This window comes from Tupaia chinensis, unplaced genomic scaffold, assembly GCF_000334495.1.
Source record: "Tupaia chinensis unplaced genomic scaffold, TupChi_1.0 Scaffold000515_1, whole genome shotgun sequence".
NCBI lineage: Eukaryota > Metazoa > Chordata > Mammalia > Scandentia > Tupaiidae > Tupaia > Tupaia belangeri.
The window spans coordinates 6,887,919-6,914,060 of record NW_006160028.1 but is presented as its reverse complement, the minus strand read 5'-3'; the positions used below and the strand labels follow the sequence as shown (position 1 = coordinate 6,914,060).

General features: G+C 35.0%; 1 protein-coding gene across 5 annotated transcripts in view; it reads right to left on the bottom strand.

Annotated features, from left to right (window-relative positions):
• Positions 1-26,142, bottom strand: part of DLG1 (discs large MAGUK scaffold protein 1) — a 331,865-nt gene that overhangs the window by 116,398 nt on the left and 189,325 nt on the right. For all 5 annotated transcript variants that reach the window (XM_006156759.3, XM_006156761.3, XM_006156762.3 and 2 more), the window contains 4 exons: positions 9,594-9,644; positions 6,593-6,717; positions 4,291-4,460; positions 1,107-1,243 (listed from right to left, as the gene is read on the bottom strand). In XM_006156759.3, the coding sequence (XP_006156821.1) occupies positions 1,107-1,243; positions 4,291-4,460; positions 6,593-6,717; positions 9,594-9,644 (483 nt within the window). The remainder of the gene's footprint in view (positions 1-1,106; positions 1,244-4,290; positions 4,461-6,592; positions 6,718-9,593; positions 9,645-26,142) is intronic.

Here is a 26,142-nt window from a genome sequence, read left to right as displayed (position 1 = left end):
CCCTTTGTCCCCCCCCTCCCCCCGCCCCTCTCATTCTCTGCCTCACTTTTCATTTTCACCCACTCTACTATTCTGGAGATAATGCCTCCCGATAATACCTTAGCACATTAGCTTGTCTTCAGTTCTGTTTTTCTGGACAAAGTGGCTAAGACAGTTATTGATGAAGACTATATAAATAAGATGTGGTATAACCATGCAGTGGACCATTACAAAGAAGTGAATACATTTGAGCTCTAGATAATGATATGGATAAGTCTCAGTAAAACAATATTAAGTGAAAAAAAGACTACTTTAAAATAGTCTTTTTAGAAATTTTCAAAACAAATAATGCTAAACAAAAACATAGGCATATGCGATTAAACAATTAAGAAACAAAGATATAAAAAGCACAAAACTGTATTAGATCTTGGGTGATATAATGTACCAGCTTCCATTACATGACAAATTAATTAATTTACTATAGTATATCAGACATGAATAAATGACAATACTGTGTTATAAATCTAAAGACTATGATTACAAAATTCTGGGCATCCATGTCCTTAATCCTTTAATAACAAGAAGAATCAATAAATAAGGAGAGAGAGAGAGAGAGAGAGAGAGGGAGAAAGGAATAGAAAATAAAAAAGAATAAAAGACAAGACAGGGGTCTGGCAGAGGAAATTAAAATGGAAAAGTTAATACTAAGTAATTTTTGAAATCTTAATAATGGCTAGTAGTTATTCTATAAACATCGTTTAGATATTTTTAGTACGTAGGAATCCTCCAGCCTACCCCAAAATAATAGGCATCAAAATGATTTTAAAAACAATATATATATATTTTTTGAGAGGCTTTTGCTATAGGGCATGTGCGCACATCAGAAAGACAGAGAGAGACAGAGAGACAGAAACCGAGAAATCACCCCCTCGGGGGATGACCATGCTACAATCCCTTCTACTCTCGGGATCTTGGGCATGCAAGCACATGAACTTGGCATGAGTTTAAGCTACTGGGTCTGGGACTCTAACCATGGTTGACTACATGGGAGTCCAGCAACATAGCCATTACAACATAGCCATTACGCCAACTGCTGGTCCCCAAAACAATAAATTTCTTATACTTACTGCTAGAAGTTTATCTCCAATCTGAAGTTTGCCATCCTTATGTGCTGCACCTCCTTCAATTATCTTAGTTACATAGATGCTATTATCCCCAGGAATATGCTGATTTCCAACACCTCCAGCAATGCTGAAACCAAGACCTGTTTGAAAAATACTAGTTTTAGATTCTCATCAATAAAATTAAATTTAATTCCAAAGAAAAATGGATGAAAACTGTCAGTTAACATTCTCATCACACTATTTCTTAAAATAGAATTTATATTTAGCTAATTACTTTTTTAAAAAGTTACTTTAATTTTATTTATTCATTCACTTATTTGAATTTGATGAGAGAGAGAGAGAGAGAGAGAGAGAGAGAGAAAGTCACCAGATCCAGGACTCGAACCATAGTCAGCCATGTGGGAATGCCCAGCACCTCAACCACCATGCCACCATGTCCCCGCTAATTACTTTTTAAATCCTAAGTATTTTTCCTACAATCAGCGGACAATTATCAGCATAGCTTCTTCTACAATTACAAATGAATTTCTCCCCACCCCCGCCCTGGGCTCGCTCTTTCTTCTTTTAAATTTTCCTATAGGGTGTGTGTGCTCACAGAAGAGAGATGGGGGTAGGAAAGAGATGGGGGTAGGAGACAGTGAGAAACCACCTCCCAGGGGGATGGCCACAATCCCTTCTCCTCTATTCTCCTCTCAGTATTTCAGACATGCACGCACACATGCCAATGTGTTTTCTCATCTTGATTTGGGACTCAAAATGAACAGTTTGCCATGTGGGATCCAGCTGCCTTAACCTTCACATCACCTGCTGGCCCACATGCTCTTAAAAGTCTTTATTATAAATATACTTGTTAGCTCAAAAAGATATTATGTTTTATTTTATTTCTATAATCATTGTGCTTCTTACTAATACCGCTAATATTTTCACAAAATTAAAACATTTGAGGCCCAGTCTGCTGGATCTGTCAGTAGTGAACTAACTGCAGTGTTTAAAAGTTGTATGACTGACCTGGCGTTTCAATCACTGAGCTGGCCTAAAAACATGATGAGAGCATCCATGGAGGCCCAAGATCCTGAAAAACTGGAGGGCTTAGAAATGGGATTACAGTGTAACACGACCCTGTTAATGGTCTCTGTTTTTTATATGCACACACTCTCTTTAATGAATTAAATGAACTTCACTGAAAAAATTGAGAATAATAAAATTATGCGTTGATGGTTAGCAGAAACAACAGGTTTTAGAATTGTGGATACTTTTCTTCTTTATTCAATATTCATAGATCCCAGAGCTCCAACACCAAATTTTCAGCTCTCTATTCCTTTTTCATTTGTTGCAATCCTACCTTTTCCATGAAGCCACATATTGGAATTAGTATTTCTATTTATCCTCAATCCCAGTTTTCAAACTTTAGAATCCTCTTCTTTCTTTTTCCTTTTCTTTTTTTCTTTTTTCTTTTTTTACCAGAGAGACAGAAAAAGACAGAGAGACAGAAAGCAAGAAATCACCCCCCAGGAGGGATGGCCATGCCTCAATCCCTTCTCCTCCATTCTCCTCCTGGGATCTTGGGCACACACGCACACACGCCCGGCGTAAGTTTAAGCCACTGGGTCCTGGACTCAAACCGTAGTCGACTACATGGGAGTCCAGTGATATAGCCATTACGCTAACTGCTGGTCCCCAAACTTTAGAATCCTATCTTAACAGTCCTCACTGAAGTTTTAACTGCTCATGATATATGCCATGTACTTTCTTCTTTTAATTTAGCCTGTTTATCTGTACTTAAAGTACTTTGTAGATAAACGGTTGCCAGTTAATTTCAATATTATACATGACTTCAAAGTGTTCAAAGGCCAAGAATATTTCATTTCTTTTAATACTAAAAGTCTTTTATGTGATGATACTTAATATAGAGTCAGATTTACTCATGAAAAAAGATTTTACTTTCCTATTTGTAAAAACTATTAAAGACAGGTTACAGAAATTTTGAAAATAAAAGTCACATAGAAATAATGCCTAAATTATAAATTTATATACATGCTCATGGTAGTATAATGTGTAAATGTATACGTAAATTTGTATAGGTAGGTAGTTAAACATGAGTCAGGAGCAAAGGACCTGGAGGTTTGGGAACACTGCCCATAGAAACAGCCCAAACTAACTTGGTGCATGCTCACTGTGGAGTTTAGCTATTCTCAAATAACCTTCAGCTCATTAACATATCATCTGGAGAATCAGCAGATGGCATAATGGTTATGTTGTTGTACTCCCAGGGAGTCAACTGCAGTTTATGTCCCAGACCTGGCGGCTTAAGAAACATACCAGGTGTATGTGCATGAGTGCCCAAGATCTTCAGTGGAGAATGGAGGGGAAAGGACTGTGGTGTGCCCATCCCCCCAGGGGAGATTTCTTGCTTTCTGTCTCTCTGTATCTCTTTGTCTCTCTGGTGAGCACATGTGCCATATAGCAAAAACCTCTTAAAAAAAATCATCTGCTGGGGCCGGCAAGTGGTGTGGTGGTTAAAGGTGCTGGATTCCCACATGGTTGACCGTGGTTCAGGTCCTAGACCTGGTGGCTTGCTTTCATGGTTTCCCTTTCTCTCTCTCTCTGCCTCCGTCTGATCAAATAAAATAATAATAACAAATGGAAATAAATAAATAATTCTTTGTAAAAAAAAAAATCATCTGCACTGATTTCTGAGAAATGATTATATAGCCAGGCCCAACTGAGTGAAGAGGAATAGCCAATATATAAAAAATACAATACTTAAAGCAGAACTTGAATGCTGGTATCTACAATGAGCCAGTCTACTCCCATCTTTTAGGAACATACTTTCGTACCACACTAACAGATTAACATGAGAACTTTTCAAATGTTACACTTAAAAAAAAAAAAATTGGCCAGACCTCTGGATCCAAACCTCTGGGTCCTTCGCTCCTGACTTATGTGGACTACCTACCTATACACTTTGGGGTGGTCAGGGTGGGTGGGTGAGAAAGCACTCCTCTCCATGGGGAATTTTTCTCCCTTCTCTCAGGACCTTGGGCATGCACTCACACACGTCTGATGTGTCTCTCAAGCTGCTTGGTCCAGGACTCCAACTATAGGTTTGGCCATTTGGGATCTGCTTCCCTTAACTACCCAGAGATTTCTTACTTAATAATTGGTCTTAGTTTGATTTATCACATACCTTTAGGACCTTTAACGAGCTTTATTTCCATTATTTTCTCTGACACTGGTTTCCTTCTTTTTACATACAAGTGCACAATAGATCCTGCTTCTTTCAGAGCTTCAACTGCTTTGCTATGTGTTACATCACGAACATCTACTTCATTTACTCGCAATATACAATCATTGACCCTGAGAAAAAAATTTCAATGTTAAAAATAGAAATATGAAAAACATTAAATATCAATATCCCACTTCATCCAATTTTTGTTATTTTCATTTTTAAAAAACACTTTGCCTAAGGGTGCATATGCTTATTAGAGAGACTGAGGCAGGAAAGGGAGAAAGCACTACCCAATATGGTGTAGTCACACAGCAATCTTTACTTCTTCATTTCTCCATACCTTCAAGACTTTAGGCATGTGATGCACATGTACCCAGTGTGCTTCTCAAGCCACAGGGTCCAGGATTCAAGCTGTATGTCCAGTCATGTGGTTTCTGGCTCCATGAATCACCAGTTCATGGGCCAGCCTTTGTTTTTTTTAATTTTTAAGGTAAAGAGAATTATTTACTTTAGAAAATATAAATGAAGATGCTGGATATTAAATTCCAGTGTATTAAATACTTATATGAAGAAATATAAACATTTCCCAAGGGCTGGCCAAAACAAATAGTGCAAAAAATATATTACAAAAATATTAAATGATAATTATAACTACCACTTGTATGCTTACTGTATATACTTATTAATTATAGACACTACAATTCTCCTAAAATTTTTATTTATTTATTTATTTATTTATTGGGAGAAATTTTTGCTATAGGGTATGTGTGCTCGCCAGAAAGTGAGAAATCAACCCCCCCTCAGGGGGGATGGCCACGCCACAATCCCTTCTCCTCTTGGGATCTTGGGCACACATGCACATGTGCCCAGCGTGAGTTTAAGCCACCAGGTCCAGGACTTGAACCATGGTCAACTACATGGGAGTCCAGCAACATAGTCATTATGTCAACTGCTGGTCCCAGAGCTGTGATTTAAAGATAAGAAAACAGAGACTCAGACTGAATAACTGAGATTACTTCATTGATTTATTAAAAAATAACTTTTTGAATGCTTTCTCTAATTTTAGATGCAAGAATTAATAGCATAAAGTTATTTTAAAACTTTTATATGAAGTTAAAGATTAGGTCATTTAATTCAGAGGTTTCCTATGAAAATAAACTACCATAATTTGATGTGGAAATATATTTTTTTTAAAGTTTGGCTTGTTTCTTATTCTAACCTTTCCAGCTAGCTTTGCTCTCAGTTTTAGTTACATTTGTTCCATTTGGAAGAAAAAGGTGGCAATCTCAAATTGAGTTGGGAGGGGAACAAAATACAAAATGCTAAAATTGTTCCCAACATGCTGCTCTGGCTAATTAATTTTTTTAGACGAAAAAAATTCTATATTCAAAACAATGATCCCTTAGAGTTAATATTACAGGTATGTTTGTCAGTAAAACAAAGGACCATAATAATTAATTTATAAGCAGCCCAACAGAAGGCCAGTAATAGAACTGGAAAGTGCATTTCTATATTACATTAATAGTCAAATGATTCGTTTTTACATCTAACTATTTTAATAACATACCATCTGTTACAACTACTGAGAAGTCTAGAAACTAAAGGGATGCATGAAGTATTCATACCCTTAAAATAATAGGCTATTTTAACAGACTATATAAAATACTTAGCCCTAAAACTTCAGACTATCTTATTTTGATACACATATAAAAACAAACAAGAAAACAGGAAAAATGCCATAATTTATGGCATAGGAAAATGAAGTTTTCAAATGGGAACACTAAATGTAAACAAGAGACCAGTGTTATTTCATCTATTCAATTAAGAAAACATATTAATTTATTTAAAATGTGCATATACTTTATTCTTTGTGGCATGGGATTCAAACTCAGAAATACATGAACCTGTGTATCTTACATAAGCATATATACATGTTTCCAACCAAGAAAGAAATAAAAAATACATTGTGAATGTATTTAAACATACAAAGAGACACTCATGATTTCTGTAAATTTACTCATAAAACAGTTAAATCATTAATCACTTATTATTAAAAATGTGTATCTAAGGTAAAATCAAATTCCTAAATGATAAAACAATGCTTACAGCAGAATGACATAATTCTTTCATTTGAATGTTGTTTGAGCATTATGTTAATTATGAATAGTTTTTCTTTTTTGCATGTACCTCTTGTCCAGTCTTCTTCAAACAGAAATATACAAAGTAAATTCAGAATTACAACGTAAAGTGTAAAACATACCGTAATCTTCCATCTTGGGCAGCTGCTCCCCCTGTTATAATTTTGGTAATAAAAATACTTGAGTCATCTCCAATGTGTGGGTTGTCTGTACCTCCTGCAATGCTGAAACCAAGCCCTGAATTTCCCTGCGGATAAAGGAAAATAATTCGAGACCAAATAAGAATTATCTTTATTCATAGGTTCCTGTCATAATAAGACACTGAAACTGTTCTAAGTAGGAATCACAACATATAAAGTATATGTGTGGGTAATATGAAGGTTCTAAGCTAAATGGACATGCTCATAATATGTGGAAAGTCCTTTCAGAGGCATTAGAGCTAAGTAGATACAGTTGAAGAAATATACTAAGTAATTTGAAGTCTCCTCTGCAGTTCTTTCTTTACAAGTATATGCAATTTGTCCTTGGATTAGTCACCTATTTGCAAAGGTGTCACTGAAAGTCTTTCTCTTAGACCACCAATCACCCATGTTTGGTGGGGCAAATCTGTTCTGAGAGACACACTGATATGATCTTTTTGCTGTTATTTAATATTTCATCATATGTAAAAACCAATATATTATTTTTCATCTAACATACTGGGATGCTAAGAGAGGAGGACCATAATGTGAGATGCTGTCAAATCTATCTATTATCTCTCTCCTCTCCCATGGATGTGCACTCTCTCACATCAAAGAATAGAACAGAACAGAACAGAATAAAATGGATCAAACTGGACCTGCTAAGTAACAGCTATCACCAATCCTTGACATGTGTAATTAACATTTGTCTCTAGTAAAAAAACAATCTACAATACTAAAAGAACAACCTAAGAACTTAACATTAGTGAGTTTTCTTAATAGCAAAGTACATTTTGCCAAAAGAATTCTACTTTTTGCTTGTTTTACAAACTGGAGAAACTGGGTTTCTGAATACTATTTACTTCGTAGAAAGGGTTCTATTGCTATAAAAAGGTCTTCAAGGATAACTGATCTAAGCAATGGTATTAAAAATATTTATTTTTGTAAGAATGTTCTAAACTCTAGCTTTCAAGCAATCAAATAAGCAGATACATTTGAACCTATTATATTATTGAACTGTTCTAATTAACAGTTTAAATACCCATTCTGCCACCATTTATCATAAACTTGTATTTTAATTTTTTTCTTCAGTCTAAATTCTTCAAGCTACTTGAATCTCAGTAATATTGGATTTTTGGAAAGTCATGACACATTTTTGCATAGAAAAAAATACGTCATGACTTTTCTGACAACCCAATAGTATCAGGAGAGCATCGGAAGTTACCAAATTGCTTAAGTACTCAAGTTCTTCCATCCTTGAAAAACAAAATGTATAGTCTTGAGTAAATAATAGGAATTTAAAAGGCGCTGGGAAAGGATTGAAAACAAAAAGAATAATAAATTACAAGATGTCACAAAATACCATATTAAAATACATAGAATATATTATTAATATTGTGCTAACTTGAATGTTACACAGCATCTTCTTGACTTGAGCATGTGATTCAAATTAAAATAGTAGAGCAATAAAGTTTATTATACAAGTGAAAGACCCTCACGAGTCTATTTTCCTCAGAGTCTATTCTGGTTTCAAACATAAACCAATCTAACTATTTAGAATTGTATCTAAATATATGGGCATTCAGAACTTAGGAAATTTACCTGTATGAACACTTAATTTCCAAAACTGCGGCCAGACAAACTGGCATTACTAAAATACAGTATAAATTAAGCAGTTATTCTTTTTGTCTTTTTTTTTTTTTGAGAGTCTTTTGCGATAGGGCACGTGCACTCGCCAGAAAGACAGAGACAGACAGAGAGATAGAAAGCGAGAAATCACCCCCCAGGGGTGATGGCCATGGTGCAATCCCTTCTCCTCCATTCTCCTCTCAGGATCTTGGGCACACATGCACATGCGCACGACATGAGTTTAACCCCCTGGGTCCAGGACTCAAATCGCGATCGGCTACATGGAAATCCAGTGACATAGCCATTACACTAACTGCTGGTCCCAAATTAAGCAGTTATTCTTAAGGGGAAAATATATCCTAAGAAAATGTACACACCTAAATTTTACCCTATGTAGGCTAGTACATTAGTTTTTGGTATTGTCTTAGGCACTAGAACTAGGGTTATTTATTTTTTATTTTTGGAGAGGTTTTTATTTTTATTTTTTTTGCGATAGGGCGCGTGTGCTCGCCAGACAGAGACAGACAGAGAGATAGAAAGCGAGAAATCACCCCCCAGGGGGGATGGCCACGCCGCAATCCCTTCTCCATTCTCCTCTCGATATTTTGGGCATGCACACACGCACACATGCCTGGCGTGAATTTTTAAGCCACCGGGTCTGGGACACGAACCGCGGTCCACTACGTGGGAGTCCAGCCACATAGCCATGACGCTAACTGCTGGTCCCCTAGAACTAAGGTTATTTTAAAAGGGGAGAAAACTAATGCAATGACCATGTTATTAGTGTACTAAATGCCTATTTGAAATGAATATTTTATTATATGCATATAAATAAAAAACAAAAGAAGAACAAAGGAAACTTCTGAGAAATCGTCAGTCTAGAGGAACCTAAGGATATATGATAATTGAATGCAATGCAGTATCCCGGATGGAACTTTGGGAGTGAAAAACATAAAAACCAATGAAATCTTATAAAGTATAAGCTTCAATTAGTAATAATATATCAGTTTTTGTTCACTAGTTGAAACAAGTGTACTCTAGTGATACAAAATGTTAATAGGGGAAGCTGAGTCCAGGGCAAATGAGAACTCTCTGTACTATCTTTATAGTGCTTCTGTAAATTTAAAACTATTTTAAAACAGCTTTATTTTAAAAAGTTTACTAAAGAAAATACCATTATTAGTTTTATAACATAAACTTACAGAAAGTACTATAATGTTCTATTTCTGAAAGACCTTCTTTAGATTCTAAATGAAAGAACAGTACATTTAAAAGCTCTTTAAATCAACAAATTAATGTAATTAATAGTTTTTACCCTTTCAAGTGTGATTTCTTCATATTCATAATCTGCATCAGTGCCATTGACCTAATGGGGGAAAGAAAAGTAGTTTAGAAGTTCAGAGTATAAGTTCAGAGTATAAAATCTTAAATAGCAAGACATAATTTTTACATGTCTTATTAATGAAAATCTATTAAATGTGAAAGTAATCAAGTAATACATTGGATTGTCGGAAAAGTCATGATATATTTTTCTATGTAAAAATGAGTCTTGACTTTTACAATGAGCCAATAGCTTTATTTAAACCATTTTAGGGAGACCAGGAGGTGGCATGGTGGTAAAGGTGCTGAACTCCCACAAGGCCGACTGGGGTTCAAGTCCCAGACTGGGCAGATTGCTTTCTCACTTTCCACCTTGGCTCCCGATCTCTCTGGTCAAATTTTACTTTTATTTATGTATTTCTAAATACATAAATACACATATCTTTAAAAAATCATTTCAGGGAAAATTTTCAATAACTGAAGAGTACAAAAGTGATTAATCAGTTAAATTCACGGTTGATATTCAAGCTTAGCTTTTAATATTATTGAACTCCAACTCTTACCTCTGCCATGACTCACAAATCTAATCAGCAGCCAACTCTTCCTGATTTGAATACCTACTTCAGTTTTTCTGTAAGCCATCACCTCTTCTTTCTCACTGAGTCAGGCATTTTGTTAACTTCTGAAATATTACCCACCTGCCAATTTTATCTATGCAACGCTTAGATTAACATAGTATTCCCCCACCCTTTAAATCATTCTTTTGTGTTTTAAGCACTTAGATGTTTAATGTACATGCTAATAACATTCTTCCCTCTCAAACTTTCAGAAACCTTTTTCTTAAAACAAATATAAGTAACTAAGGTTTTGTATAAACTTTACTTAGAACTTCACTTACCAAGAAAGCATATATAGAAATTAAATTTACTTGTCATCATCCCTAATACCTATATCTCACTTCTTCACGCATCTCAAACACTATCCAATCTGAATGACTTGCACTTTCCATCACAACTGCAATTCCCCACCTTTATATCTGGAACTTTTAGGTTTTCCTCTGTAAATTTCACTTACACACTTTATGTCCAAATCAGGTTCACCATTCAAGATGTTGCTCACATCTTAAAAACCAAGCATTTTATCTTATTCCTAATTTATCTCCTATTCTTTCCTGAAAAAAGTGATTTCCACAGTGAGGGTCACTGGTAGATATGAAGACTGTAGATCAGACTGGCATACGTTCAAATCCTTGCTTTAAAATTTCTGGTTAAATGGAACCAGCAGATGGTGTAATGGTTATGTCCTGAACTCCCACGTGGCTGACCGCAGTTCTAGGGCTAGACCCAGAGGCTTGAAACTCACACTGGGTGTGTGTGCCCAAAATCCTGTGAGGAAATTGGAAGAGAAGGAAATGTGGCATGGCCACCCTCTCCCCCCAGGGTGGGTGTGTGATTTCTTGCTGTCTCTCTGTCTCTGTGTGTCTCTCTCTCTGGCGAGTGCATGCACCCTATAGCAAAAAATCTCTCTCTAAGAAAAAAAAGTACACATCTATAAAAGAAAAATAAATGCAGCACAAATGATGCTGTATGGTTTCCTAAGCTAGGCTACTGAGTCCTTGTAGTTGTTTGCCTTTGCTGCAGAATGCATTTTCTTATAACCTCGCAGTTATAATGTGAGGAAACATAGCCTATGGGTTGAGCCAAATGAAAAAGAACCAAAGCCCCTGCTGTGCTTGTGAAACCAAAGCCCCGCTAGTGCCAACTAACAACCATGTACATGAGGATATTTTACATCTTCCAGTTTTTTTTTTTTTCTCAGTTCTTTTTTTTTTTTTTGGAGAGATTTTCACTATAGGGCGCGTGCGGTCGCCAGACAGACAGAGAGAGACAGAAAGCGAGAAATCACCCCCCAGGGGGGATGGCCACACCACAATCCCTTCTCCTCCATTCTCCTCGCGGGATCTTGGGCATGCACGCACATGCGCCCGGCACTGAGTTTTAAGCCACCAGGATGTGAACCACGGTTGACTACGTGGGAGTCCAGTGACATAGCCATTACGCTGACTGCTGGTTCCCTTTTTCCTCAGTTCTATCCAACACAATGTAAAGCAGAAGAACCATTCAATTAACCCAGAAAATCATAAAAAATGTGGAATTGTTGTTCCTTTAAGTCACAAATTTTCAGGGTGTGTGAGAAAAACACAACATAAATAATAAACATTTAACATATTTTAAAAAGTAACCCTTGGGGCCAGCAGGAGGTGTAGTAGTTACTACTACTACTAATGATAAAATAAAAATTCTTTTTTTGAGAGAAATTTGTGCTACAGGGCATGTGCACTTGCCAGAGACACACAGAGAAACAGCAAGAAAGAAAGCAAGAACTTGCCCCTCCAGGGAGAATGGCCACACTGCAATCCCTTCTCCTCCACTCTCCTCTTTGGGTTTTGGGCATCCATGCACATGTTCCTGATGTGAGGTTTAAGCCACTGGGCCCGGGAATCAAACAGTGGTGAGTCCAGCAATGTAACCATTATGAGATCTGCTTGCCCCTAAGTAATTCTTCTTCAATAAAGCAGTTGGTGTAATGGCTATGTTGCTGGACTCCCATGTAGTCAACTGTGGTTGGGAGGGAGGGAGGGAAGGAGGGAGGGAGGGAGGGGGAGAGGGAGAGGGAGAGGGAGAAAGAGAGAAAGCAAGCCACCAGGTCTGGGACTTAAAACATTGTTGGCCATGTTGGAGTCCAGCCCCTTAACTACCGTGTGACCTACTGGCCCCATAAAATAATTCTTTTTTTTAAAAATTACTTTATTGAACTTTATTCCTTCCTTCATTCATTTATTTAAATTTAACCATAAAGGGACAGAGTGAGATTGAGTGGGTAAGTGTGTGACAGAGAGAGACAGAAAGTGAGAAAGCAAGCTACTGGGTCCGGACACAAACCACGGTAAGCCATGTAGGAGTCTGGCATTTTTAGCCACCATGTCACCTGCTGGCCCCCATATAAATAATTAAAAAACAAAATCAAAAAACCCTTAACTCAGGTATAGTAAAGAGTCAGGCAATTTTTGAGAGGTTTAAAGACAGTTTGTTTACATATTTCTTCTATGAGTGAGAAAGAGGGAGAGAGTATGCCCAACAGAGTCCTGACACCACAATCCAGGAGCCTTCAGTCAGGCTGGGATCAGAGCTAAGGGTATGCCTGGTACACACAGTGAAGTCTGGACATGAACCTACAATCTCCCTTCTAATGAGGGACTACCTCAGCAGCTTCTAAAACACATTTCTACTCCCCTTTTGGGTTCTTCTTGTGCCTTTCATGGATTCAAACTCAATTACTACTTTGCTTCCTTTCTTTCTCATATAAAGATATTTTCCTCTTGCTTCTGAGATTTGTGTTAAAAATCATTTATATATACATATAAATACATGTCTTATATACATGCTAATCTGCGATTGCTATGCATCTAAAGTAGAGAAGAACTATACATGTACACATCCTGCACATCCTATCACCAAACCTATAGGTCTTTTTTAATGAGTAAAACTAAAATTCATGGTAAGCAGCTATAGTCACTTTCTTATTCTAAAGATTATTTGCATCATTTTTATTATTTTATTGGACTTGCTAAACATCTATTAGTCTTTATCAAAGAAATAGTTTTAACATTACTGATGAATCTATTATATTCCATGTTATTACTTTCTACTTTTGACAATTCCTTATTCTTTTTTTAGGCTTTCAAAACATTTTTTGAGTCAAATCATTTATGCTTGCTCTTTTGTTCTAAAAAAATCCACTAAAGTTTATAATTTTCCTTGGCATCTGGCTTTGGCTAAATCCCACAACAGCTACATTGAGCTCTAGTTTTGTTCATTTTCAAATTTCTAAATAGTCTGCAATTTTGGTAATTTGATTGGAATTGTATTAAATATGTAGATTAATTTGGGTAGAATTGCCATTTTGATTATATTAATACTTCCAGTCTAGGAACATGGGATGTCCTTCTACATTTTTGTGTCATTTTCTATTTTTCTTTTCCTTTTTTTTTTTAAAAAGATTTTCATAGTTTTCCTTGTAGAAGTGTTTAATTTCTTTGGTTAGATTTGTTCCTAGGTATCTTATATTTTTTGTGGCTATGATAAATGGGGTTACTTTCTTCAGTTCTACTTCAGTCTGCTTGTTGTTCATATACAGAAATGCTATAGATTTATGTATGTTGATTTGGTATCCTGTAACTTTACTATATTCATTTATCACTTTCAGGAGTTTTTCTGTAGATACCTTTGAGTCTTCTACGTATAGAACAACAAAATCCAAAAAATGTCTGGAGAAAAGAAAGAATAAAAAGCTTGAGCAGAAATAAATGAGACAGACATCTGGTCATAACATATACTCTTTTTTTTAATGTTGTTGGATACTATTTGTTAGGATGTGGCTGAGAATTTCTGCACCTACCTAACCCTAACCCTGACTCATCAAAGAGATAGGTCTGTAGTTTTCTTTTTTTTGTCATGTCCTTATCTGTTTTGTGGATGAGGGTGATGGAGGTTTCATAGAATAAATCTGGGAGGGTTCTTTCCTTCTAGATTTTTAAAAATAGTTTGAGTAGAATGGGGATTAATTCTTCTTTAAGAGTTTTGTAGGATTTAGAAGTCAAGCCATAAGGGCCTGTGCTTTTCTTCGTTGGGAGGTTATTTATTACTGATTCAATCTCATTGCTTGTTATGGTATATTCAAGCTGTCTATATCTTCATGATCCAATCTCAGTAGAATATATGTTTCCAAGAATTTGTCCATCTCATCCAGGTGTTCTTGTTTGTTGGTACATAGTCGCTCATAGTATACTCTGATGATGTTTTGTATTTATATTTATCTGTTGTAATATTGATTTACCTGGTTCCTTTCTCTCTCCTTAATTAGTATACATAATGGTGTGTCAACTTTATCTTTTCAAAGAACCAGTTTTTGCTTTCATTTATTTTCTGTATAGTTCGTTTATGTCTATCTCATTTATTTCTGCTCAAGCCTATTATTCTCTTTTCTCTAGACGTTTTTTGGATTTTGTTGTTGTTTTTCTAATTCCCTAATGCATGATGTTGGGCTATTTGCCACCTTTCCATCTTTTTCTTATGTGCACTAATTGCTATGAATATCCCTCTTATGAGTGCTTTTGTGGTGTCCCATAGTTTATGGAAACTTGTGTACTCATTGTCATTTGTTTCCATAAATCTTTTGATTTCAGTCTTAATTTCTTTGGTAGTTGATAAGTCCTCCAATAGGTTGTTTAGTTTTCATGTCTTTATGTATGTATTCTCAAGGATTTTTCCTGAAATTAATATCAAGTTTAATTCCATCATAGTCAGAAAAGATGCTGAATATACTTTCTATGCCTTTGAATCTGTAAAGGCTTGATTTGTGGCCTATCATATGGTCAATCTTTGAAAAGGTTCCATGTGTGGGTGATACAAATGTGTATTTCATGGTTTTTGGGTGGAAAGGTTTATACACGTCTGTCAAGTTCATTTGATTCATGGTATCGTTTAGATCCTGTATCTCTTTGCTTACTGTCTAGATGATCTACCTAAAGGAGACAGTGGGGTGTTGAGATTCCCAACAATTAGTGTGTTGTCGTCTCTCTCTCCTTTTAGATCTAGTAGTCTTTCCTTTATGGATTTGGTTGCTCCTGAGCCAACTCATGTACCCAATGCATACACACACTGTGTGTATATGTGTATGTGTGTGTATATATATAAAAGCACGATATCTTCTTGATAAATTAGCCCTTTTATACTATATAATGTCCTTCTTTGCCTCTTCTTACAGTTTTTGTCTTAAAGTCTATTTTGCCTGAAATAGGTATCCTGACTCCAGCCCTTTTTTGGTTTCCATTTGTATGGAATACCTTTTTCCAGTTCTGTACTTTTAGTCTATGCAAATCTTTACCTATGAGGTGGGATTCTTGTAGGCAACAGATAGAGGGTTTCTGTTTTTGTATCCATTAAGCCAGACTGTGTCTCTAGATTGGAGAATTTAATTCATTAACATTCAACATTTCCGGACTTGTTCTTACTATTTAGTCAGTCGTGTGCTTGCTTTGACAGCACATATTCTATTTAGTCAGTTGTTTTCTTGGTGGTTGTTTCTTTCTATCTCTCTTTGGTTTTCCTGGTATAGTACTCCCTTCAGAATTTCTTGAAGACGTGTTCTTGGGTTGGTAAATTCTTTCAGGCTTTGTTTATCTGAGAATATTTTTATCTTTTCCTTCCATCTGAAAGATTATCTTGCCGGATATAGTAATCTTGGTTGAAATTGTTTTACATTTAACACTTTAAATGTATCTTCCCAGTTTTAATTTATTTTAATCAACTTAAATTTAAACAGTAATATATACCCAGTGGCTACTGTACCAGATGGTGTAGTTCTTGTTGAATTATTTCACTAACTCTACCCCTCGAAAAGACACACACACACACACACACACACACACACACACTTACTAGCTCTTTTCTTCTTCCTTTTTTTCCCTTTCCTTCTAGATTTTTAAAAATAGTTTGAGTAGAATGGGGATTAATTCTTCTTTAAGAGTTTTGTAGGATTTAGAAGTCAAGCCATAAGGGCCTGTGCTTTTCTTCGTTGGGAGGTTATTTATTACTGATTCAATCTCATTGCTTGTTATGGTATATTCAAGCTGTCTATATCTTCATGATCCAATCTCAGTAGAATATATGTTTCCAAGAATTTGTCCATCTCATCCAGGTGTTCTTGTTTGTTGGTACATAGTCGCTCATAGTATACTCTGATGATGTTTTGTATTTATATTTATCTGTTGTAATATTGATTTACCTGGTTCCTTTCTCTCTCCTTAATTAGTATACATAATGGTGTGTCAACTTTATCTTTTCAAAGAACCAGTTTTTGCTTTCATTTATTTTCTGTATAGTTCGTTTATGTCTATCTCATTTATTTCTGCTCAAGCCTATTATTCTCTTTTCTCTAGACGTTTTTTGGATTTTGTTGTTGTTTTTCTAATTCCCTAATGCATGATGTTGGGCTATTTGCCACCTTTCCATCTTTTTCTTATGTGCACTAATTGCTATGAATATCCCTCTTATGAGTGCTTTTGTGGTGTCCCATAGTTTATGGAAACTTGTGTACTCATTGTCATTTGTTTCCATAAATCTTTTGATTTCAGTCTTAATTTCTTTGGTAGTTGATAAGTCCTCCAATAGGTTGTTTAGTTTTCATGTCTTTATGTATGTATTCTCAAGGATTTTTCCTGAAATTAATATCAAGTTTAATTCCATCATAGTCAGAAAAGATGCTGAATATACTTTCTATGCCTTTGAATCTGTAAAGGCTTGATTTGTGGCCTATCATATGGTCAATCTTTGAAAAGGTTCCATGTGTGGGTGATACAAATGTGTATTTCATGGTTTTTGGGTGGAAAGGTTTATACACGTCTGTCAAGTTCATTTGATTCATGGTATCGTTTAGATCCTGTATCTCTTTGCTTACTGTCTAGATGATCTACCTAAAGGAGACAGTGGGGTGTTGAGATTCCCAACAATTAGTGTGTTGTCGTCTCTCTCTCCTTTTAGATCTAGTAGTCTTTCCTTTATGGATTTGGTTGCTCCTGAGCCAACTCATGTACCCAATGCATACACACACTGTGTGTATATGTGTATGTGTGTGTATATATATAAAAGCACGATATCTTCTTGATAAATTAGCCCTTTTATACTATATAATGTCCTTCTTTGCCTCTTCTTACAGTTTTTGTCTTAAAGTCTATTTTGCCTGAAATAGGTATCCTGACTCCAGCCCTTTTTTGGTTTCCATTTGTATGGAATACCTTTTTCCAGTTCTGTACTTTTAGTCTATGCAAATCTTTACCTATGAGGTGGGATTCTTGTAGGCAACAGATAGAGGGTTTCTGTTTTTGTATCCATTAAGCCAGACTGTGTCTCTAGATTGGAGAATTTAATTCATTAACATTCAACATTTCCGGACTTGTTCTTACTATTTAGTCAGTCGTGTGCTTGCTTTGACAGCACATATTCTATTTAGTCAGTTGTTTTCTTGGTGGTTGTTTCTTTCTATCTCTCTTTGGTTTTCCTGGTATAGTACTCCCTTCAGAATTTCTTGAAGACGTGTTCTTGGGTTGGTAAATTCTTTCAGGCTTTGTTTATCTGAGAATATTTTTATCTTTTCCTTCCATCTGAAAGATTATCTTGCCGGATATAGTAATCTTGGTTGAAATTGTTTTACATTTAACACTTTAAATGTATCTTCCCAGTTTTAATTTATTTTAATCAACTTAAATTTAAACAGTAATATATACCCAGTGGCTACTGTACCAGATGGTGTAGTTCTTGTTGAATTATTTCACTAACTCTACCCCTCGAAAAGACACACACACACACACACACACACACACACACACTTACTAGCTCTTTTCTTCTTCCTTTTTTTCCCTCTCCATCTCCCTTCCCTTTCTTTCTTTACCCTTCTTTGAATTTAAATTGGTATTATACAAAATTTATAGATTAGTCCAGAGAAAGTGAAGATTTTTACTGTATCTTCCTGCTCAGCAACAAGATCTGTTCTTTTCTTCCTTTCCTATATAGGGATCTTTTATTATTATTTTTTCCTTTTAATAGCTTTGGCCAGGATTTCCAGTATTAGACCAAAGACAGTAGAGAAGGCACTCTTGTCAAGTTTATGATCTTGGAGGATAAGCTTTCAACTTTTCACTGTTAAGTATAATGGATGTTGTAAGCATCCATATAGGAGTAAAACTCTCAGCTGATGACATGGTGTTAGTATAGAACACCCAAAAGACTATCAAAAAATTGTTAGAACTAATAAACAAATTTGGTAATGTTTCTATACACAAACAGCAAATTATCTAAAAAAGGAATTAAGAAAATAATTCCATTTACAAACACTTAAATTAATTTCAAGTAAATTTAATTAATTGATTTTAAGTAAATTTAATTAATTTCAAGTAAATGTAACCAAAAAGGTTAAAAAAAAATTGTACACTATAAACTATGAAGCATTGATGAAAGAAATTGAAGAAGACACAAATGGAAAGATATCTCGTGTTCATGGATTAGGAGAATATTATTAAAATGTACATACTATCCAAAAAAAACCTATAAATTCAATGCAATTCCTATTGAAATTCCAATGTCATTTTCCATAGAAACAAATACTAAAACTCATATGGAATCAGAAAAGATTCTGAACAATCAAAGCAATCTTGAAAAACACACACACAGAAGCTGCACACAACACATTCCCTGGTTTCAAAATATATTATTAAGTAATTGAAATCAAAACAGCATGTTATTGGCATAAAAACTGACACACTGACCTTCTCTTCTGGCCCAATACCCAGTGAAAAGCCAGAATCCATGTGCATCTGAGGTAGGCCTAGCTCTGTCCCTTTAACCGGAAAGTCACTGCCCCAAACCTCTTCTTCTGGCCCAACACCCAGTGAAAAGCCAGGCTCCATGTGCACCTGAGATGGGCCTGGCCCTGCTGCTTTAACTGGAAAGCCTTTGCCTCAAACCTCTTCTTCCAGCCCAACATCCAGTGAAAAGTCAGGTAAGATGTTCTGTCTTCTTTCTGTTCCTGTCTCTCTCACTCCCTCTCAATTACACCTGAAAATTTTCTCTCATATGTATGTGTGTGTGTGTTTTTAAAATTTTTTTATTTTAATTAATTAACATTCATTCATTAAGCATCATCACAGCATACAACATATGATTTCCCATTCAGAATATACTGCACAGTGGCTTAATCATGTATGTTATCACCAATAATTTTCCATTTCTAGCTTCATATATATATACACACACATATAGATGATATATATCTATCATCTATATGTGTGTGTGTGTATGTGTGTATAAATACTTTCCCCCTATTTCTGACTCTCTGCCATTTCCCACCCTCATCCAATACTCTCTCTGGTGTCTACAGTTATTTTCCATTCCTTTTTCCCTCCACATTTTATTGATTCACAAAATAAATTCTTAAATAATCTAACTACTTTCAATAGCAAGTTCAGTTGGTATATACATATCTGTGGATACATGTCTGACTTTAGGTGTGACACTCTGAGTAGAATGAATATATTATAAAATAGCACCTAGCTTATACTATATAGCTTCCTATGGTCATTTACCATTTGAACAGAATCCTAACCTGTTTGCTGGCTTTAAGTTTTAAGCAACATTCCTTAGGATTTCTTTAAGTTAAAACTGCTTTCTTGAAATTAACAGTTTCTATTGCTATTGAAAGTAGTTAGATTATTTAAGAAATTGTGTGATCAATACAATGTGGGGGAAAAAGAATGGAAGACGACTGTAGACACCAGAGGTAGTGCGAGAAGAGGGTGGGAAAGAACAGAGGGTCAGAAATAGAATATATATATATATATATATATATTTTACCTATTTGATGACTGCAGTAAGGTATACAGCCCTAGCTAGGTGCTACTTTATAGTATATTCATTCTACTCACTGAGGTTTATGCCTAAAGTCAGACTTGTGTTCATAGATATGGATATATCAGTTGTGCTGGCTATTGAAAATATTTAGATTAATTAATATATTTATTTAGTGAAACAATAAAATGTGGGGGAGAAAAAGGCATAGAATGCAACAATAGATATCAGACATTGTGTAGGAAGGAGGGTGGGAGATGGCAGAGGGTGAGAGAGAATCAAGGATGGGAAAAAAGGCAAAATATACAGGAAACAAGAAATGGAAAATTATTTCTTGACAATAACACATATGTTGATGTGCTTGATTGAGCCAATATACAGGGTCTTTTGGATGGAAAAATTTCATTTTGTATGCTGTAATGATGTACAGTGAATGAATGTAAATAAATAATTTTAAAAAGAAAAAGAAAAAGAAACTAATAAGGGTATTGATAATCTAGTCCATGAAATGCTGAAAGAAGACTTTCCAAACCTAGAGAAGCACTCAAAAATCCAGACCCAAGAAATACAAAGGACCCCACAAAGAATCAACCAAGAAGATCTTTCCCAAGGCACATCATAGCCAGATTGACGAAAACCACAAAGACATGATACTAAAACTGGCAAAAAAGAAGCATAAAGTTACTTTCAAAGGATGTCCCATAAGGTTAATGTTGGACCACTTATCAGATACAATGCAAGCAAGGAAAGAATGGGAAAAAATATTCAAAGTGCTAAGTGAAAAACAATTTCAACCAAAAACACTATAATCTAGTATTATCTTTCACATGGGAAGAAAAGATAAACACATTCTCAGATAAACAAAACCTGGAAGAACTTACCAACACCAGACCAGCTCTTTGACAAGTTCTGAAGGGAGTACTATACCAGGAAAACTAAGACAAATAAGAGAACAAAAAATGACCAAGAAAAAGGCCAACTTAATGGTAGGGACAAGTTCTGAAATATCAATAATAATGTTGAATGTTAATGGAAAGGTCAGACCACAGTAACACTGCAAATTAAACAAAAGAAAGGTTACACGAGACTGAACTAGTGAAATAGAATTCTATTACTTTTCCTAAAACAATACTAATTTCTCATATGCTTTATCTTCCAATTAAAGGATTTTTGTTTTATTTTGAGCTGTTGGGTTCGGCAATTTGTAAAAAAAAAGAATTTTAATTGAAACAAAATTTTCTCCTTTCCTGACCCCTTTGTAATTGGAAAATATCTGTGAGCATTCTTATTTTGTGACAGAATGGTTGAGTAAGTTCATAATACAAAAGTATTATTTAATAGCTGCCATGCATCAGAAATGGAATTTTTATAGAGCTTTTAAATTTATAAAAATTTAAAAAATTTTTGCAAATAAGCTACTTGATACCTTTTTTTAGTAAAAGGGGGAATGGAGAGAGAAAAAAGAATGTTTCAGAAGAAAATTACAGTGTACTTGTCACTAGATTCTAGCTTTGTCCATACTTTAAGATCTTTTGTAAATTAATAAAACATGGGAGAAAAAAGTTATGAAAGGGAGGGAGGAGAAAGGGAGAGGAAAAAACAGGTAAAAGTATGCTTAACTGACAAAAAATGAGAAGCTATTTGCTGATGATAATGTATATAGTAATATCTTTGTCTTGACTCACATGCATGATATCTGTGTTAGAAAAAGAAATGTAGGGAACCAGCAGTTAGCGTAATGGCTATGTCGCTGGACTCCCACGTAGTTGACCGCGGTTCGCGCGTCCCAGACCCGGTGACTTAAAACTCACGCCGGGCGCGTGTGCGTGCATGCCCAAGATCCTGAGAGGAGAATGGAGGAGAAGGGATTGCGGTGTGACCATCCCCCCTAGGGGGTGATTTCTCGCTTTCTGTCTCTCTCTGTCTGTCTAGTGAGTGCACGCGCCCTATAGCGAAAACCTCTCAAAAAAAAAAAAAAGAATGTATACTGTAAAGACATGTAATAAAATGTAGAAAATAAATGTATAAATCAAAACTGACATACTGACCAATGGAATAAGACAGAAAGTCCATATTTAAACCCAAATATTTAGAGTTGATAGATCTTTGACAAAAGTGCCAAAAATACACACAATGGATGGACAGTATCTTCAATAAAAAATGTTGGGGGAAATGGACAACCACATCACAAGAGTGAAAACCACTTCCTAATCTCACACTGTATATAAAAATATCAACTCAAAATGGGTAAGACTTAAATATAAGACCTGAAATTCTAAAGTTACTAGAACAAAATGGGGGTGAGGTAGAGTTCCACCATATTGGCCTGCATCATAGTTTCTTAAATAGACCTCCATAAGCACAGGCAAACAAAAGCAGACACAGACAAATGGGACTATATCTAACTTTTTTAAAAAGCTTCTGTGCAGAAATACAACTCAAGAGCAAAACACAAACAAATAAACAAACAAACAAAACCAAAAACAACCCAAAAAAACCTGATTTTAAGAATGGGTAAAATGTGGGACCAGGGCCGGCAGGTGGCATGGTGGTTAAGGTGCTAAACTCACACATGACCGACCATGGTTCAAGTCCCAGACCTGAAGGCTTACTTTATCACTTTCCCGTGTAGGAAAGATAAACTTTCTACTTAGTCAAGAATTCTCTCATAACACTCAATGAAGTTTTACAGTTTTCTTACTATGAACTCTATGGATTTCATTTTTGACGATTACTAGGTATTTCACATTTTTGTTAATACATTTGAAGGTATCATATGTATTTCCAACTAGCTGTTGCTAGTATACCAGAAAAGTGTTTACTTTCTAACTTTTAAAATGCACATGTCTTTAATATAAATATAAATAATTTTATATAAATAATATATATATATATATAAGAACATAAAAAAGCAGAGAAAAAATTGTAACACAGCTATCCTCAATTTCTCATTGGCTCACAGACCTGAATTTTCTTAAATTTTTTTATCAGCCAACACTAATATATTCAAGTAGAACAAATGCTATTACATTTAAGGTAAAAGACTTGTCCATAGGAAGATAAAAAGAAGTCAAAATTATCAATTCTCTGTTACTGAAGTTCAATTCAGTTATACCTTTCTAACTGTGGAGTAATATGTTGAAATCCAAGATGTTATCTCAATATTCAGATGACGCATTGTTCACCAATGCATCATATGAGGCAATCAAAAACTTTTAAGTCTATGCCATCATAAAGCAAGAATCTAAAAATAAAAATGTACTAAAAAAATACAATGTTAATGAAAAATTATCATAGTTAAAAATACAAAATAATAACCTTCAAAGAGTTTAAGTTTTTCCTAAATAATGAACATAATTTTAAAATATTACAGTTACCTATATATTACATGTGGAAAACTGACTTTTAGTGTGTAAAAAATCCACCAAAGTCCAACTGAATGAATGTTTTAACCTTCAGTATTCATGGTTTGTCTTAAGGAGTATAAAGGCAAGGTAATTCATGAAAATTACTTCTTTTTCTTCTCTTTCTGGAACCCATAAGAACTCTATAAAATTAGGGACCAGCGGGACTAGCAGTTGGTGTGGTGGCTATGTCACTGGACTCCCATGTAGTCGACCGCAGTTTGAGTCCTGCACCCAGTGGCTTAAACTCACACCAGGTGTGCGTGCATGCGTACCCAAGATCCTGAGAAGAGAATGGAGGAGAGGGGATTGCAGCGTAGCCATCCGCCTGGGGAGTGATTTCTCACTTTCTCTCTCTTGCGAGTGCACGCACCCTAAAGCAAAAATCTCTCAAAAAAAAAAAAAATTCTATAAAACTTCTGTCTTTAATTGTGCCTTCCCTTAACATTTTTACTATTTAAGGATCAAACAGCAATGAATTAAGAGAGAATGACACTCAATGCTAATGAAATTATAGTATCAAATGATACTTAAAATTGAGAATGATTAATTATACTTCAATGCAAAAGAGTAAAAATTTCACACCAATTGGTCAGAAACAAAACAAGATGTTTGTTTTCATCACTTCTATTAAATATTGTAATGTAGTCTAGTCAGGAAAATTAGACAAAAAGAGAAATGAAAGATATACAAATTGGAAAGGAAGAAATAAAATGATCACTATTTGTAGATGATAAGATTTGTATACAGAAATGTAATGGAATCTACACAAAAAGACTATTAAAACTAATACATGAGTTCAGTAAGATTATAGGATAAAAGTGCAGTTACTCATGTGGGATCTAGCCACCTTAATCACAAAGCTACCTGTTGGCCTGGCAATAAAAAATGAATTACTGATACACACTACAACATGGATGAACCTTCAAAAACATGACAAGTAAAAAGAACAAGACACAAAAGGCCACAATTAGATATGATTCTATTTATAGGAAACATCTAAAATAAACAAATTAAAAGTGATTACAAGTAGATTAAAGACTACCAGCGGCTAGACACAGGGCAGAATGGAGACTGACTGGTGAAAGGTACAGGGTTTCTTAATTAGGTAATGAAGATGTTCTGAATTAGAATACGGTGATGATGGCACAATGATGTAAATAAACGAAAAGCCACTGAATTTAAACAGTGAATTTTGTGGTATCCGAATACCTCAACATAAAAATTTTCTATGGTAAAAAGGTATAAAATGTGAGTAGTGACAAATGCAAATTAAAACAATCTTAAACATTTTATTAACAAAAGATCAAAATGTTTTTAACACATTGTGCTGGTGATGCTATAGTGTAAAAATGCATCAATATACTTTTTTGTTGAAGTATACATGGGTAAAACTGTAAAGTACAATTTAGCAATAATGATTGAATCTAAAAACTAACACACTTTCTAAGCAATTCTAGTTACATAAGTATATTCTGATTACGTACTTGTATATAAACACAAAAATAGTCACTAGGCTATTGATTTTAATGGGAAAAATTTGGAAACAGATATGCTTGGATATGCATGATGTTTACAGAAGCATATATATATATATATATATGTATGTATATATATAAAATTACCAACACTTTTTTGGTTTAGCCAAGGGTAACTGGAAGATTGGGAGCTGAGGCGGCAGGAAGATTTACTTTTTCTGAGTATCCTTTTGGATCTTATGAGCTTTGTACAATGTGTAAGTATTATCTTTGTACAATGTGTAAGCATTATCTTTTTATTTAAAATGAGCAGAGGGCATCTATGCTCATCAGAGAAGTTTAGAGAGAAAGAACAGAGAGAGAAAATAGGAGGGAGGGGGAGAGAGAGAGAGAGAGAGAGAGAGAGTGCGCGCACACACACACCCTTAATGGGACATTTTCACATCACTATCCCTTCTCCATTCTTCCTCCCTGTCAGAATTTGGACCACGCACGTGCATGTGCCCAGCGTGTTCTTTGAGCTGACAGGCCAGGGACTAGAATAACAGTTAGTTGTGTGAAATTAAGTTCCCTTAGGCCACAGTAGTAGCCCTACCTTTTCAATTAATTACTTAATTTTGGGAAGTGTTTCAGCTCAAAGTTTTTAAAATAAAACATTTAATCACTTACTCCGTCCTCAAGCAAAACATGTCAACAAAGAGAACAAGAAAGGGGAAAAAAAGTGAAGAGAACACTAACAAAAGACAAAAATTCTGCTTAAGTATTTTATTAGGTTATTGAGAAAGTTATGATGTGTTTTTCTATGCAAAAATCCATCATGACTTTCTCAACGGGTATCCCAATGACTCAATGTATCAGTGTGAAAGATAGATGAAATGAAATGAAGACTCTGAAAAAAAGTATGGTTCTGCTTTATTTGGTCTTAAGTCATTATTTGAAGTTTTCCAAAATCTAATTTATATTACAATATAAAGTTAAACAAAATATCTTAAAGTATAGACTGAAAATCACCTACAGTTAAAAAATGGGAAAGAAATTATTTTTACAGTCTGTAAAATCATGCACCATTTGATTAAAAAAATAACACATGAGAGTACTATATCTCAATACATGGGCACTAATTTTACATCTACAAATATATTTTTATTTGGAGTGAAAAAAAATTAAGATCACATTCTGCTATTATATCTATAGGTCTTTAA